The following is a 13516-nucleotide window of genomic DNA, read 5'->3' on the forward strand; positions in this document are numbered from 1 at the left end:
CCCCCAGGCCATGTTCTATTTCCTGTTCTATTTCATCTTATTTCATTCATAATGTATTCAATTTTTCAAAGTACTGGTCATGACCCACGAAACCAGTTTTCATTATAAAGAAACACACTGCCCTAGGGAACTCCCTGGCGGTCCAGCGGTTAGGACTCTGTGCTTTCACTGCAGTGGCCCAGGTTCAGTCCCTGGTGGGGGAACTAAGATCCCACACGCTGTGCAGCACAGCCGAAAAAAAGAAAGAACTCACTGCCCTAAAGCACCTCAAAACTGCCGGGGCCCAGTCCACGAGTGCTGGTGAGACCACGCCAGCCACACAGAGGAAGCAGGCTCTGGGGGCCTCAAGTGAGGGGGGACCAGCTCGTGGCACCCGCCCAGGGAGGTCTTACTCCGTGTGACCCCCGCCTGCTCGAGCTTCTTCGAGACGGAATCTGGCTCCATTCCTTTACACCCCAGGGACAACGGGAAAACCCCTACAGGCCTCTGCCCACCTCCTGCCTTTGCTGGGGTCACCCCTCCCTGTCTGCCCAGGCTCGGGATCACCCTCCTCCGGGCGGGTGTCAGCTCCCCTCTCTCCCCGGACTAAGCCCCAACGTTCCTCCCTCCCGGGTTCCAGGGCACCCGCCGCCCATGAACACAGCTTGGCATTCCCCACTGGGCTGCCCCCTCCCCTGCATCCCGGCTGGCACACAGAAGGCACTCAGTACGTGGGGAATGGAGGGGTCACTACTCACGCCACTCCGAAGTCCAGGGCGTACAGCAGGAGGGCATTCACGCCCACGTTGAGGATGTTCGCTGCAATGCCAGTAACCACTTGAGGCAGGATGATACCCTAAGAGCCCCAGGCACACAGGGAAACGTGAGCCCTTTCAACAGCCTGTCAGCTGGGTGGCGCGAGGAGCAGGAAACGTATACATCGGTCTCTGCCGCCCGGTTCCCAGCACAGAGCTCCTAAACCCTTGCCATTCCCTCAGTGCGAAGAGCACCAGGGGCATCTCTTATTCTAGTATCTGGTCTTTGACCCCACCTCTGACACGGAGCTCCGAAAGCCTTATGAATTCCTTAGTTATAAGAGTACCAAGAGTATCTTTTGTTCTAATGAGGCGACCCAGGATGGGCTCCGGTCACCACGATTTTCAGGCTCCCCACCCCCACTCTCGAGAGGGGGGACGGGCTGGAAATGGAGCTAATGAACGAGCACACCCTTGTGAGGACACCTCCGTAAAGTCCCAACAGCACGGGCTTCAGGGAGCTTCCAGGCGGGGGAACACGGGCATAAGCCCCTCCCCATACCCTGCCCCACGCACCTCTTCCACCCGGCTGCCCACCTGGATCCTTTATCATGTCGTTTTATAATAAACCAGTGAACAGCAAGAGAACAGTGATCCCGAGTTCTGTGAGGAGTTCTAGTAAATTAATCGAACCCAAGAGGAGGTCGTGGGAACCTCTGATTTATAGCCAACTGGTCAGCACAGGTGACAACCTGGACTTGCAGTGAGCGTCTGGGGGGTCAGGAGAGCAGGCACGTGGGACTGAGCCCATAACCCACGGGATCTGACGCCATCTCCAGGTACACAGTGTCAGAGTGGAACTGTACGACACCCAGCTGGTGCCCTGGACTGCTTGGTGTGGGGGGAAAAAACCCACGTCTGATGTCACTTCTGAGCGTGGTAGTCATGTGAGAGTGAAGGGCAAATGCAGGAGGAAGACTGAAGTTTTCCTGAACAGGTGATGAAACGAACGTTCAGAGTTAAACAGGAGACAATTTTAAATGACCGCGAAGTAACCCAAGACCAACAACAGCAGAGGTCGGGACCACGGGGCGTCGCCCCCACTGGTGCCGCCTGAGCCAGACCAGCCCGGTGGGTGACTGCCTCTGCGTGACGACGGCGGCACAGGCCACAGCATCCCAGCGAGAAAAGAGAGGGGACACCCACGCCAAGAGCCAGCCGGGTCCCGGCGTGAGGTCTATAAGGAAAGACCACCTGCGAGGCGCCAGGACCGAGGCTGGGGGCACACGAGGTCACCTCATCCAGGGTACCCAGCGATGCCCGTGGCGGAGCAGGGGTACCGTGAACGCCCATCCCTTTATTCTTACTCACTTCGTTTGTATCTGCTGCCCACGCAACACTGGTACTTTCTTTAAGTAAGACTTCTGCATTTTCCCCTGCATTTAAACGGCTGACCACTGTCAAAGTGCAATGGCTTCGTAGACAATCGGTGACACGCAGGCAATGGAGGCTCAGTTCGGTGGGCTGGAGCGCCTCTCAACTCTGCCCGCACCCACCCTGCCCTGTGCTGCACGAGGCCCCGGGGGGCCCTGCACACGGCTGCGGTGGTGGCCGTGGGACACTGGGTCCTCCTCCCCTAAAACAGGCGCCAGAGTCAGTCTGAGGCCGGTGCAAAGCCAGAAACCACGTGGCCTAGAGGATGTGACGGGGCCGGGCATCTCTCTAGGGCGGGGCACATCCATCCATAAGACTCCACCCAGACAGAGCTCGGGTAGAACCTCGGAAAAAATTGTCCATTACTTTTATGGAAAATTCCCTAAGATATTTACCCGGGGGTTGGGGTGGGTGGGCGGCGGCCCGGCTGGCAGCGTGGCACTCTGGCCAGTCCCGCGGGGCCAGGAAGCAGGCTGTGGACACGCAGGTGGTGACAGCGCTCAGCCTGGAGCTTGGACCAGAGCCCACTACCCTGGGGACCTCAGCGCGACAAGGCCTCTGCTGGAGCCTCAGTGCTCTCACTCGAGTGCATCTCTGTCTAAGCACAGTCAGGGTCGGGGCACAGAGCAAGGAAGGGGGCGTTAAGGATGGGCAAGATGGACGCGCGACGGTGGGACTGCAGGTGCGGCCCGGATGGAGAAGGTGCAGCCCGGTGGGGGACAGGTCCCAGGTGGCCCCCACTTCGAGGAGCCACACGATTGGTTCGGTCTGGCTCCCGAGTCTCACTGAGCCTGGGGGAAGGGGCAGTGTGAGCTGGGACGGCCCAGGGTCCAGAGCCTCGGACACTCAGCCCATTCCACCTTGCAGCCCGCCTTCCACCGTAACCCTCAGGCCTAGCCCAGCACTGGGCTGTCGTGTTGGAAAGAGAAATACTCGAAGCAGATCCTTAAGGCAGGATAGTTTGTAGAAAAAGATCTAGCGAATGCCAACTCAGAACCTACCCTCTTCAGCCCTTAACTCCCCTCCTCTGTGAAGCTGGGTAAAATAATTACTTTCTTGCAAGATTGCGAGAAATGACTCTCAGCGCGCTGTTGGGCGTGTCTGCCTAAAACCCAAACTGGGGAAAGCTAGGGAAAAGCCCGCCCCAGAAATACAGACTTTTAAATATTGAAAACTTTAGATCAGACTTTGGAGCCAGGCTGAGTTCAAATCCCAGCTCCTTGGCTTACAATCTGTATGACCTTGGGCAAGTCACCTCATCTACATACCTTAGTGTTCTTATCTAAAAATGGAAAGGCTAGAGCCTACTCACATTGTTATTGGAATTAAGTTAATGTATTTATAAGGCATTTAGAACAGTATCTGGCACAGAGTAAAATTATTGTTAATAAATAAATAAAACAGAAATACCACGTCGAGTTAGGGAAAAAAATATTGACTACACATTTCCAGTATTATGGAGTAAAACTATTAAAGAATCTGTACCTGACTTTGTAAATATTTTGCCTGCAGCTGGAACAGGAATGTGGCCTGTAAGATAAAACAGAAAAACAGCTCTTGATTAAAAAAAAGTCTCATTCCCACAGTTTACGTCGGTTCTGGTTTTTAGTAAGATATTTATCTTGTTATGTGACCTCAAATTCAGAGACTCAGACCCACACTAACCAAATGCTAGGATAATCAAGTGCTACCTATTTGGATTTTCCCAGCGGACTCCGTGAGGACAAAAGCGAATTCTAACCAGCTCGAGAGAAGCCACTCGCTGCCTTGACGTCTGAATGGCTCCGAGGGTGACAGCTGGCGGTCCTTCCCCAAATCCAGGGGGAGCCCAGGAAGCATCCTGATTAATTTGGAATCAAAAGTAACCCTAACCTAGAGACCGTCATGCAGAGTGAAGTCAGTCAGAAGGAGAAAAATACCGTATATTAACGCATATATGTGGAATCTAGAAAAATGGTACAGATGATCTTATTTGCAAAACAGAAATAGACACACAGACGTAGAGAACAAACATATGGACACCAAGAGGGGAAAGTGGAGGACGGGGTGGGATGAATTGGGAAGTTGGGATTGTCATCTATACACTGCTGATATAAAATAGTGTATGAAATAGATAACTACTGAGAACCTACTGTATAGCTCAGGGAACTCTACTCAACTCAATGCTTTTTGGTGACCTAAACGGGAAGGAAATCCAGACAAGAGGGGACATATGTATACACATGGCTGATTCGCTTTGCTATACAGTAGAAACTAACACAACATTGTAAAGCAACTATACCCCAATAAAAATTAATTTAAAAAAAAAGTAACCCTAGAATAAGGAAGGAAATGTCTTCCCCTTATCAGTGTTTATATTTAATTTAAGCTCTTGGACATCAAAGTGGCACAAGCTCTGAGGATCAGTGGGGTGGGGACGACAGGTCCAAGAAATTTTCAACTTTTGCATGAATAGCACGTTGATAAAATAAACGAACAAAAGGAGGGGAGGCCCGCGTTCACGAGCTGCTTCGTGTACCGAAACGCAAGGATGTTCTTGACACTTACCGGAAGAGAAGGGATTAAAATCATCACATAGATCTGGGCTATCCTAAAACAGACAACAAAAGAGCCTCCAGTTAATATTAAAACAATTGCTGGTCATGCTGTCTTCAAGCTGAATCCACAGAGTATGTTCTAAAAATTAAAACTAAAAATAATTTATATGGGAGAAAGTTAATAACACTTGTAAGTGACTGTTTCTTTGCAACGTAAGTCGACATCACATCAGGCCTGCTAAATGTCTGCTTACTCAGGGGAGCTGGACTTGATGTTTTTCAGGTCATCCTCGGCAGAAAAGCTGGAAGGAACACAGCCAAATGAACTGAAAGTTGGGCAAAATTCGGAAGCCTCTTGCAAGAGCCAGGACTGCAGCTGTACCTCACAAGGAAGCACGACCAACAGTCTCCAAAAAGGACAGCCTGCATCTCCAGAAAGGACAGTCTCCCCCTGCATCCGGCATCCCTGACATCACTGGGGAGCCTGCTAGAACTGAGGGTTAACAGTCCCGACTAAAAACAAGCGTGAGCAAAACGCCAAACGGAGAAACTCCGTGAAGGGCAGGTGGGGCCACGTCTCCCGGAGGGCAGGGTCCCCACCAGCCCAGGGTCCCGCAGGCCAGAGTCACAGCTTCCACCTTCCACAGGGTTCAAGTCCAGGTGCCTGACCGAAAATGTCAACACAGGCAAGATAACCCACCAGCCACTGACCGTGACCCTGGGCTTGTGACGCTAGAGACCCAGCTGACCTGGAGACCTCGGGGTCTTGCTGCAGGAACAGGAGGAGGCTCTCGGTGTTGAGGAGGAGGGCCCAGCACGGGAAGCAGCACAGCATCAGGACAAGGATGCTTCTCTGAAGGACGATCCCCACACGTTTTAGGTTCTTGGCTCCAAAGGACTTGGGAACACAAATACAGTGATGGAGAGTGCAGCGCCTGGGCCGCCTGCCCCGCCAACAGACCTCCACCGGAAGTGCCCTGCCCGCCACCAGCAGCCCTGCCGGGTGCTTCCTGCCATCTGCTCCCACCCCAGCCGCTGAGCTGGCTGCCCGGGACGACTGGTCCCCTGCTTCAGGGAAGCGGGCAGGAAAGAGCTGAGCTTAAAAGGTGTGAGAAGAACTGGGCACATGCTGGAGCCTTCCGGATTCATTCAGCAGATACTTCTACAACACCTACTACGTGCCAGACAGCCGTGAGGCCTGGGAACTAACTCAGCAGGGAGCAAAGTCCCTGCTCTCATAGAAAAAAAGTCAATCCGGGAAGGGGAAGAGGAAGGAGTGTTGGGGTGGTGGTGAGCACAGCTCTTGACCTGGTGATGCGGGGGGGCCCTCACCCAGGGGCTGACGGCAAGAGAATGAGCGGGAGCAGCCTGGGGGCGCTGCAGGGCTGGAACAGAGTCGGGGAGGGAGGGGAGGGGGAGGGGTCACTGGACAGCTCCAAGCAGAGGAGCCCCACAAGCCGCGGAGGGGCAGGTGGGAGGCCAGGGCACAGAGAGCAGGGAGGTGGACAGGCCGCTCCCCAGTGCCCCGGCCCAGGCCTCCTCTCTCTGCAAGTAACGGAATGACTGTCTCTTGCTTCAACCAAAAGCGACCGACCTCAATTCACACATTAAAAGAGACAATGGGACTAAATTAAACACCCTGTAGCGGAAGAATGGAGATACCAGTGACATATTACAGAATATTATGCAAATATTAAATGGGAAAGTATACACTGACTTCGTTGAAACAGAACATTCTCCAAACACTGTTGAAGGGGAGGGAAAAAAACCCCATATGTAAATTCTAGAGTTGTGTGGGTACATAAATGTACACAGATTGAAATATTTGTAGGATACTCACCAAAAAGTTGATAGAGGTAACTGGGGGATGGGTGGGGGTAAATTTTAGTGATTTTTTTCCACTTTTTAAAATACTTTTCTAGATAACCTAAAATTTCTATATGTGTTTGGCCTTTATAATCTTTTTAAAAAGCTATTTAAAATTTGGGAAACAATGTGCCACTATGGAAGTACATTTAATAATACAGAAAGATGTCCATTATATGATAAGTGGGGAAACAAGATACAGCCTTTTTGTTAAAAAGTATATATATATAAATGAAAATGACTGGAATGTTGAAATGGTGCAAAAAAAAAAAAAAGGAACCCAAAAAACTCTTTTCAAATAAAATTTCGTATCCTATATCATGCCAATCCAGAGTTAGCTTTGGCCTAAATTACATTAAGTCCTTCAGAGCCGTGTTCAGCTCAGCCTGGAAAAACTATCTCAGGAAACCCTCATGCGTTACCCGATGGGAGCCGAGGGCAACAGCTCAGGAGATACTACATTCGCTCAGCACTGCTCCTTCCTTGGCATGTAACCCTGTCCTCATTCTCCCAGGCTTTGGGTTTAAAGGTAGGACTCATCCATCATATACCACCCCGCCCCAGCCATTCTTTCCTCCATCCGAATCCACAATCCATCCATCAATCATACACCCAACCCATTCATTCATCTACACACTCATTCATCATACAGCCACTCATCCACTCATCCATCCATCCATCCATCCACCCACCCACCCATCTCTGCCACCTCCTCACCCATTCAACAGATTTCCAAGGTACCTGCTATACAGCAAGCACAATGCTGAACCACAGGGCTTCAGACACTGAAAGGGACACAGCCTTTCTCCCTAAGGAGCTCAGAGTCTAGAGGGAAAACCACTCTGGTTATAGATCAGGTGGGTGAGATAAGAGCCAGAGCCGGGAGGAAAAGGCCTTGACTGGCCTCTGTCCCTGCGCTGGTGATGCCCGTACACCAGCCCAGAGCTCCCAATCCCAGGACAGGCCTAAGGATGGAGAGAAACGAGCAGAGTCAAGAAACACTACGCGTCCAAGTCAAGAGCCGTCAACAGTTCTGCTAACGTGTGGCGATGGGGGAGGAAGCAGACGGCTCCTGGCTGAGTGGCGGGTGGTGTATTCCTGAGAGAGGGAACTCTACAGGGAAACACTGGTGAGCTTAATCCTGGATCCTGGATGAGCTGGGTCTGAGGACAGAATGGAGCCTGGCCCCCTGGGAAGAGATGTGGGCAGGAGATGGCGACGTGAGTCTTCACCGCCGCTGGCGGCAGGGGAGAGAGCAGCCGGGGGAGGATGTACCACAGTGGGAGGCAGGTGCGGGCAGGGGACTCCAAGGGGCAGGAAGAAGAAGAACAGACAGCACAGACTGAGAAGGAGCCACCGGAGAGGTGGCTGGACCATTGGCAGGATCCGCAACCGTGGCAACCAGGGAGTGGTGGCTGCGCAGGTTAAGGACCAGGATCGGGCGGGGGGGCCACGCAGGAACGGAATCAGTGATGGGTGTCGAGTCCAGGGCGGTGTCCAGACAGGGACCACAAGGGACACCTTCAAGCAGTTTGAAGGAGAGGAGAGACGGAGGGGCAGTGGATGAAGGAGGACGGTTTTAGGGTGGGAGGGATCAGACAGGACGGAAAAAGGAAAACAGCCCTGAGTAGATGGACCAGAGGACAGGGTTAGTAAAGCCAGCTCCGCTCCATTTACAGCCCTCAGCAGCGGGGTAGCCGACAGACACAAGGCCGCAAAACCACAGCCTGACCTCAGTCCCCTAGATTGGTTCTACGACGAAAGATCACTGACAAAGAAAGGTCTGTGGGGCAGGGTGGTCCTCACCTGAGACATGAGTGTGTCACAAGCGGAGGCCAGGCCAGTTCCAATGGAAATCCCGGCGACATTCACAACCTGCAAGGAACAGCAGACCAGGTGTGGCAAGTGTCCGGGGACCAGGCGGGAGCAGCTGGTGATCTGTGTCTCAGATCACATGGTGTCCACATCTGTCCTTGTCGACTGTCACACAGAACGTAGTCTAACTAAAGGATCACAGTCACCTGCATCGATCAGGGGAGCCAACAACCTAGTTTCTCCTAAACCCACAGCGCCTTACAACTTCTGTATTTAATAAAAGCAACGCTGTGGTTAACACCTGAAGGTGATACCCCTGAGCTACGGTGTGCATTTAATGGTAACAACAGCAAACCTGGACTGAGCGTGTGCTACGTGCAGGGTCCTCCCAAGCCCGTCACACACACAATGCTGCGATCGCCACTCCCGTTTTATGCGCCATCTGAGTCACAGCAAGTTACATCACTCAGATGGCGACCTGAAGCTGGGCAGCCTGGCCGCAGGCTCTGGTCCTCCAGTGAGGAACGGCACAACTTTCGTGTCAGCCTCTCGCCCAGACCCCACCCAGTGCCCCCGACAACCAGGGGCACAAGCGGTAACCTGCAGGTAAGGGTCAGAGCCCAGCAGAGTTGGGTGGGGGGAGCTGAAGACCCTTGTTTCCATCCTGGGCTCACATTTAGCAGTGATGGCAGCCCCAGGATGACCTTCTCGGCTGAGCCCCCAGGAGTGGGTGACAGGCCCCCCTCAGAGCAGGAGGGGACATCCACCCCAAGATGCCCTCTGCTGAGCCCACCCAGGACAGCGTCAGGGCAAAAGCCCCAGAACACCTGGGCTTTCCAGGAAGAGAGAAAGATGAAGCATGCCAATTTCTCAAGAGTTTTGTATTGAAAAACAGTGTCACACGTGAGCCTTTTTTGGGTAAATGAATGCACTTTGGTGTCATTCTTCCTCTACAACTTCAAGTCCATCTGGGTCAAGTTACTATTCAGAGACGGCTTTGGTTAAAGTCAACGAGCTTTTACCAACCCAGCCCTGAAGTCACACTTTCCCCTCCCAGCAGCCAGTGTGATAAAACATGCACAGGAACTGCTACTGTATCTCTCAGAGCACGTTATCTGGGACACGGGTTTCCACATCAGGGTGTCCACTTTATGAAACTCTGCAAGAGAAACTCCCTACGACTCAGCATCGAGAAAAGCTGCTCTTCCCTGAGAGATGGCTCAGGGACCCTTGGGGGAACCACATAGGTGGGGAGTTCAGAGCAGATGTGCAGCCCCTCAGATGCCAGTCTCCATCTCCACCACCCCACCTTGCGTCGTCTTCCATCCGTGTGTCTTGGACCCAACTCTATCTGCCTTGAAAGTATTTTTATAAACCAACTCAAATGCTTTGTGGAACAAGGTGGGTATATAGAAATGTTCTTTTCTTTTAAAACCAAACACTTCGGGCTTCCCTGGTGGCGCAGTGGTTGAGAGTCCGCCTGCCGATGCAGGGGACGCGGGTTCGTGCCCTGGTCCGGGAAGATCCCACATGCCGCGGAGCAGCTGGGCCCGTGAGCCATGGCCGCTGAGCCTGTGCGTCTGGAGCCTGCGCTCCGCAACGGGAGAGGCCACAACAGTGAGAGGCCCGCGTACCGCAAAAAAATAAATAAATAGTTTTCTTGAAATGAGTCTACTGTCTCCCTAGCAATTTGTTACAATTTAACAGCCAATTAAAAGCAAAAGTCTGGCCACCCACTGCCCGAGAAGACAGGCACAGACCCCCTTATCTAAGACCTTATCCACAGAAATGCCCGACTTTGGAACATATCCACCTTCCCACATGCCCTTTTCAAGCCTGTCTGTATAATTTTAGGTTTGTATCTACTGTATTTTTTTTTTTTTCTTGTTAGTCACACACCAAATCTTTGTTTTTATTGAAATACAGTTGATTTACAATGTTGTGTTGGTTTCAGGCGTAGAGCAAAGTGATTCCGTTTTATATATGTGTATGTGTATCTATTCTCTTTCAGATTCTTTTCCATTATGGTTTATCACAGGGTATTGAGTATAGTCCGCTGTGCTGTACAGTAGGACCTCGCTGGGTGTATTCCTATTTTATTTTTACTTCAAAAACTATTAACTCTTCCGTTACCCTCTTATCACTGAGTGCCTTAGGGGAAAAACAGAAAGAGGGAAAGAATCACCAAAAAACACATAAAATCTGAATCCCCCTCCCAAGATAGGTTTCAAAATAGTTTTGGTGAAATAAATGGAAAAACAGGCACCGTGGGATTCTACAGGCATACACAATCATCACGCTTTAAACCCTCGCCATGTTACAGATGGGGAAACATAAAGGCACAGAGCTGAGAAGAAAAATACATTCAGGGGACGCCTGGGTGAGAGTCGGCTGCTCGGGTCTCCGAAGTTACGCATTTCTGAGACGTCTGCTGGGGCCGCATCTCTGCTGGTACCAGGCTCAGCAGAAGTTAACAGGAGCCGGGCGATCACAAGAAAGCAGGCAGAGACAGACCAGCACAGCCCGGAGCGGGGGGCTCTGGGCTGCCTGCGAGTCCTCAGGGACAGTTTTGTGCAGGCGACCCTGCCCTGTCTAGGCAGACACACCCGGACCTCGCAAGCAGGTAACAGAAAGCAGTGGGCACCGCAAGCAGGGGGCTGAGATGCCCGGAGGTCAGAAGCCGGGAGGGGTGGGGCTCTACGAGCTGGGAGAGTGTAGTAGCAGGAAACAGAAAAAAAGTGAGTTTAAGAAATGTGGGAAATTAAGGCAGCAGGGCTTGCTGACTGATGCAGACAGCGGGCCGTGTGTAGGGTGCTCCCAGGGCAGGATGGTCACCCACAAACAGAGGAGGAGGGGGAACAGAAGAAGCAGCACAACTACCAGAAGGGGAACCAGGGAGGACTGGCAGGTGCGAAGAGTTCCCAGGAGGGAGGTGGGGGAAGGCGGCCAAGTGAGGGCAAGTTCTCTGGAGATTGGGGGCGGTGGAGGGGGGGGGTCACTGGCAACTTTCGGAAGAGTAGGTTAAGTGGAACAGTGGGGAAACAGGCCAGTTAGCAATGGGGAGAAAAGGAAAATGAAGACGCAGTGTAGACTTTCTGGCAAAGAGTGTTAAGTGGATAGAGGCCAGAGAGGGGGCTGCACGAGGAGAGACTTGGGTACTTTATCATAATTCAGTAGCACTAGTGAAAGGGAATGGGCCGGAGGAGAAAGGATGGTTCTGAGCCCAGGTAGAAGGCTGGTCTCAAAGAAAAAAGTGATGAGAGACTTCCCTGGTGGCGCAGTGGTTAAGAATCGCCTGCCAATGCAGGGGGCACTGAATCGAGCCCTGGTCCGGGAAGATCCCACATGCCGCAGAGCAGCTAAGCCCATGAGCCACAACTACTGAGCCCGCGCGCCTAGAGCCGGTGCTCCGCAACAAGCCACCATAATGAGAAGCCCGCGCACCTCAACAAAGAGTAGCCCCCGCCCACCGCAACTAGAGAAAAGCCCGCGCAACAACCAAGACCCAATCAGTGCAGCCAAATATAAATAAATAAATAAATAAATTTTTAAAAAAGAGAGAGGGAGAAGAGTGATGGGGATCCAGGTGGCAGGGCTGAAGGAAGAGCAGGGGGAATCAGGCACTGACTGGCCCTGGATTCTGAGAGGGGACCAAGCGGGGGCTGCAGAGCGAGCGAGGACGGAGGGATCCCAGCATGGGAAACCCCCATGAGGGCAAAGGACAGGCAGCAAGGGTGTGCGGACTTGACAGGGCTCCAGGGATAAAGGGTGGTGAGCGGAAGTGTAAAGTTTAAAGCTTCTGCTGTGGGTGCACACGGAGGGCTGGAAATGTGCAGGATGTGGAGCCCGATGTGCATTCGGTGGTCCTGGAAGCCAGCGAGATGGAGGGAGGTGGACCCACACGCCCAAGGAGACAAGCCCTTAGGTCCTGAGGTTGTCAGTGAACGCAGAAGAGGCCACATACAGATCATCAACAAGGAAAACTACAGGATGGTGTACCAGATAGGTTGTCCAAAACTGGGTGCTGGGAAAGGAGAGTCTGCATGCAAAAGAATGAAGCTGGACCCCTATGTCACACCATACAGAAAATCAACTCAAAATGGGTGAAAGACTTGAACATAAGACCTGAAACCATAAAACTCCTGGAAGAAGACTTAGGCGGTAAGCTCCTTTAACAAGTCTTGGGCATGATTTTTTGGATCTGACACCAAAATCAAAAGCAAGAAAAGCAAAAGTAAATGGGACTACATGAAACTGAAAAGCTTCTGCACAGCAAAGGAAACCATCAACAAAATGAAAAGGCAACCTACCAAATGGGTTCACCCAATAATAGACCTGTAACTAAAATGTATGATTCCATATACCAAGGTGGTCTCAACCATAAGGAAAACTTCTGTGGCCCCACCATGATCTTAGCGCTCTACCCACCTGGGTGGGAACAGGAGGGGCATTTTCTGAGACTGGGAAAGACCGTCTGCCATTACCAGCAGAAGCTTTTCACCTTCTTTGAAAGCATGGATGAAATGCAGGAGAGAGGCAGCTTTCCACTACATCACCGACAAAAATGCAGGGACTTCAAAGGGGGTGTAATTTCAATCCATGGTGGCAGGGAGACACTTTATTACAAGGCTGAAACAGCACCACCTTAAGGAGCTGTGTAATTCAAACTAACAGCAGTCAACCTAGTTCTAGATGTTATCTGGTTTAACTTCATAATAGAAAAAAAAAATGCAGTTCTTTTAGTTCTACCAGCAGAGTTCGCTTCATTGCTACGAATTCTTTGCAATACCTGGTCCCCAGACCAATTAGAGTCAGTGGCATGGTTTGAGAGTACGGAGAACACCTTTTCTAAGTAGTTGACAGTCTCCTTCCAAATCTAACGATAGGGTAATGGAACCCCCGGGTCAAGCTCGGACCGTGTGAAGGTGCAGGTGTTAGACATCCCACAATTCACAAAAAGAAGAATGTAAAAACCTACCGAGACAGCAAGCGTAACCGCATCCAACTCGACCTTGCCCAGGTGTCCGCAGAATACGGAGCTGACGAGGCTGATGAGAAAGATCAGCAGCTGCGCGAGGAACTGGGGGAGGAAAGCGGAGGCCAACGCGTTCCACCGACCCTCCCGCCCGA

General features: G+C 51.9%; 1 protein-coding gene and 1 long non-coding RNA gene across 2 annotated transcripts in view; one reads left to right on the forward strand and one right to left on the reverse strand.

Moving 5' to 3' along the window:
• LOC112405273 (uncharacterized) overlaps positions 1-5541 on the forward strand; it is a 73369-nt gene extending 67828 nt beyond the window's left edge. The window contains exon 3 of the long non-coding RNA XR_003004304.1: positions 4989-5541. This is a non-coding gene — a long non-coding RNA (uncharacterized LOC112405273). The remainder of the gene's footprint in view (positions 1-4988) is intronic.
• LOC112405265 (multidrug and toxin extrusion protein 2-like) overlaps positions 1-13385 on the reverse strand; it is a 48408-nt gene extending 35023 nt beyond the window's left edge. Inside the window, exons 1-6 of the mRNA XM_024753629.1 lie at positions 13365-13385; positions 8378-8446; positions 5455-5603; positions 4716-4758; positions 3654-3698; positions 738-835 (exon numbers count right to left, since the gene is read on the reverse strand). Of these exons, the coding sequence (XP_024609397.1) occupies positions 738-835; positions 3654-3698; positions 4716-4758; positions 5455-5603; positions 8378-8386 (344 nt within the window). The 5' untranslated portion in view covers positions 8387-8446; positions 13365-13385. The remainder of the gene's footprint in view (positions 1-737; positions 836-3653; positions 3699-4715; positions 4759-5454; positions 5604-8377; positions 8447-13364) is intronic.
• Between the last annotated feature and the right edge of the window lie 131 nt (positions 13386-13516).

Source organism: Neophocaena asiaeorientalis, unplaced genomic scaffold, assembly GCF_003031525.2.
Source record: "Neophocaena asiaeorientalis asiaeorientalis breed wild unplaced genomic scaffold, Neophocaena_asiaeorientalis_V1.1 scaffold540, whole genome shotgun sequence".
Lineage (NCBI taxonomy): Eukaryota > Metazoa > Chordata > Mammalia > Artiodactyla > Phocoenidae > Neophocaena > Neophocaena asiaeorientalis.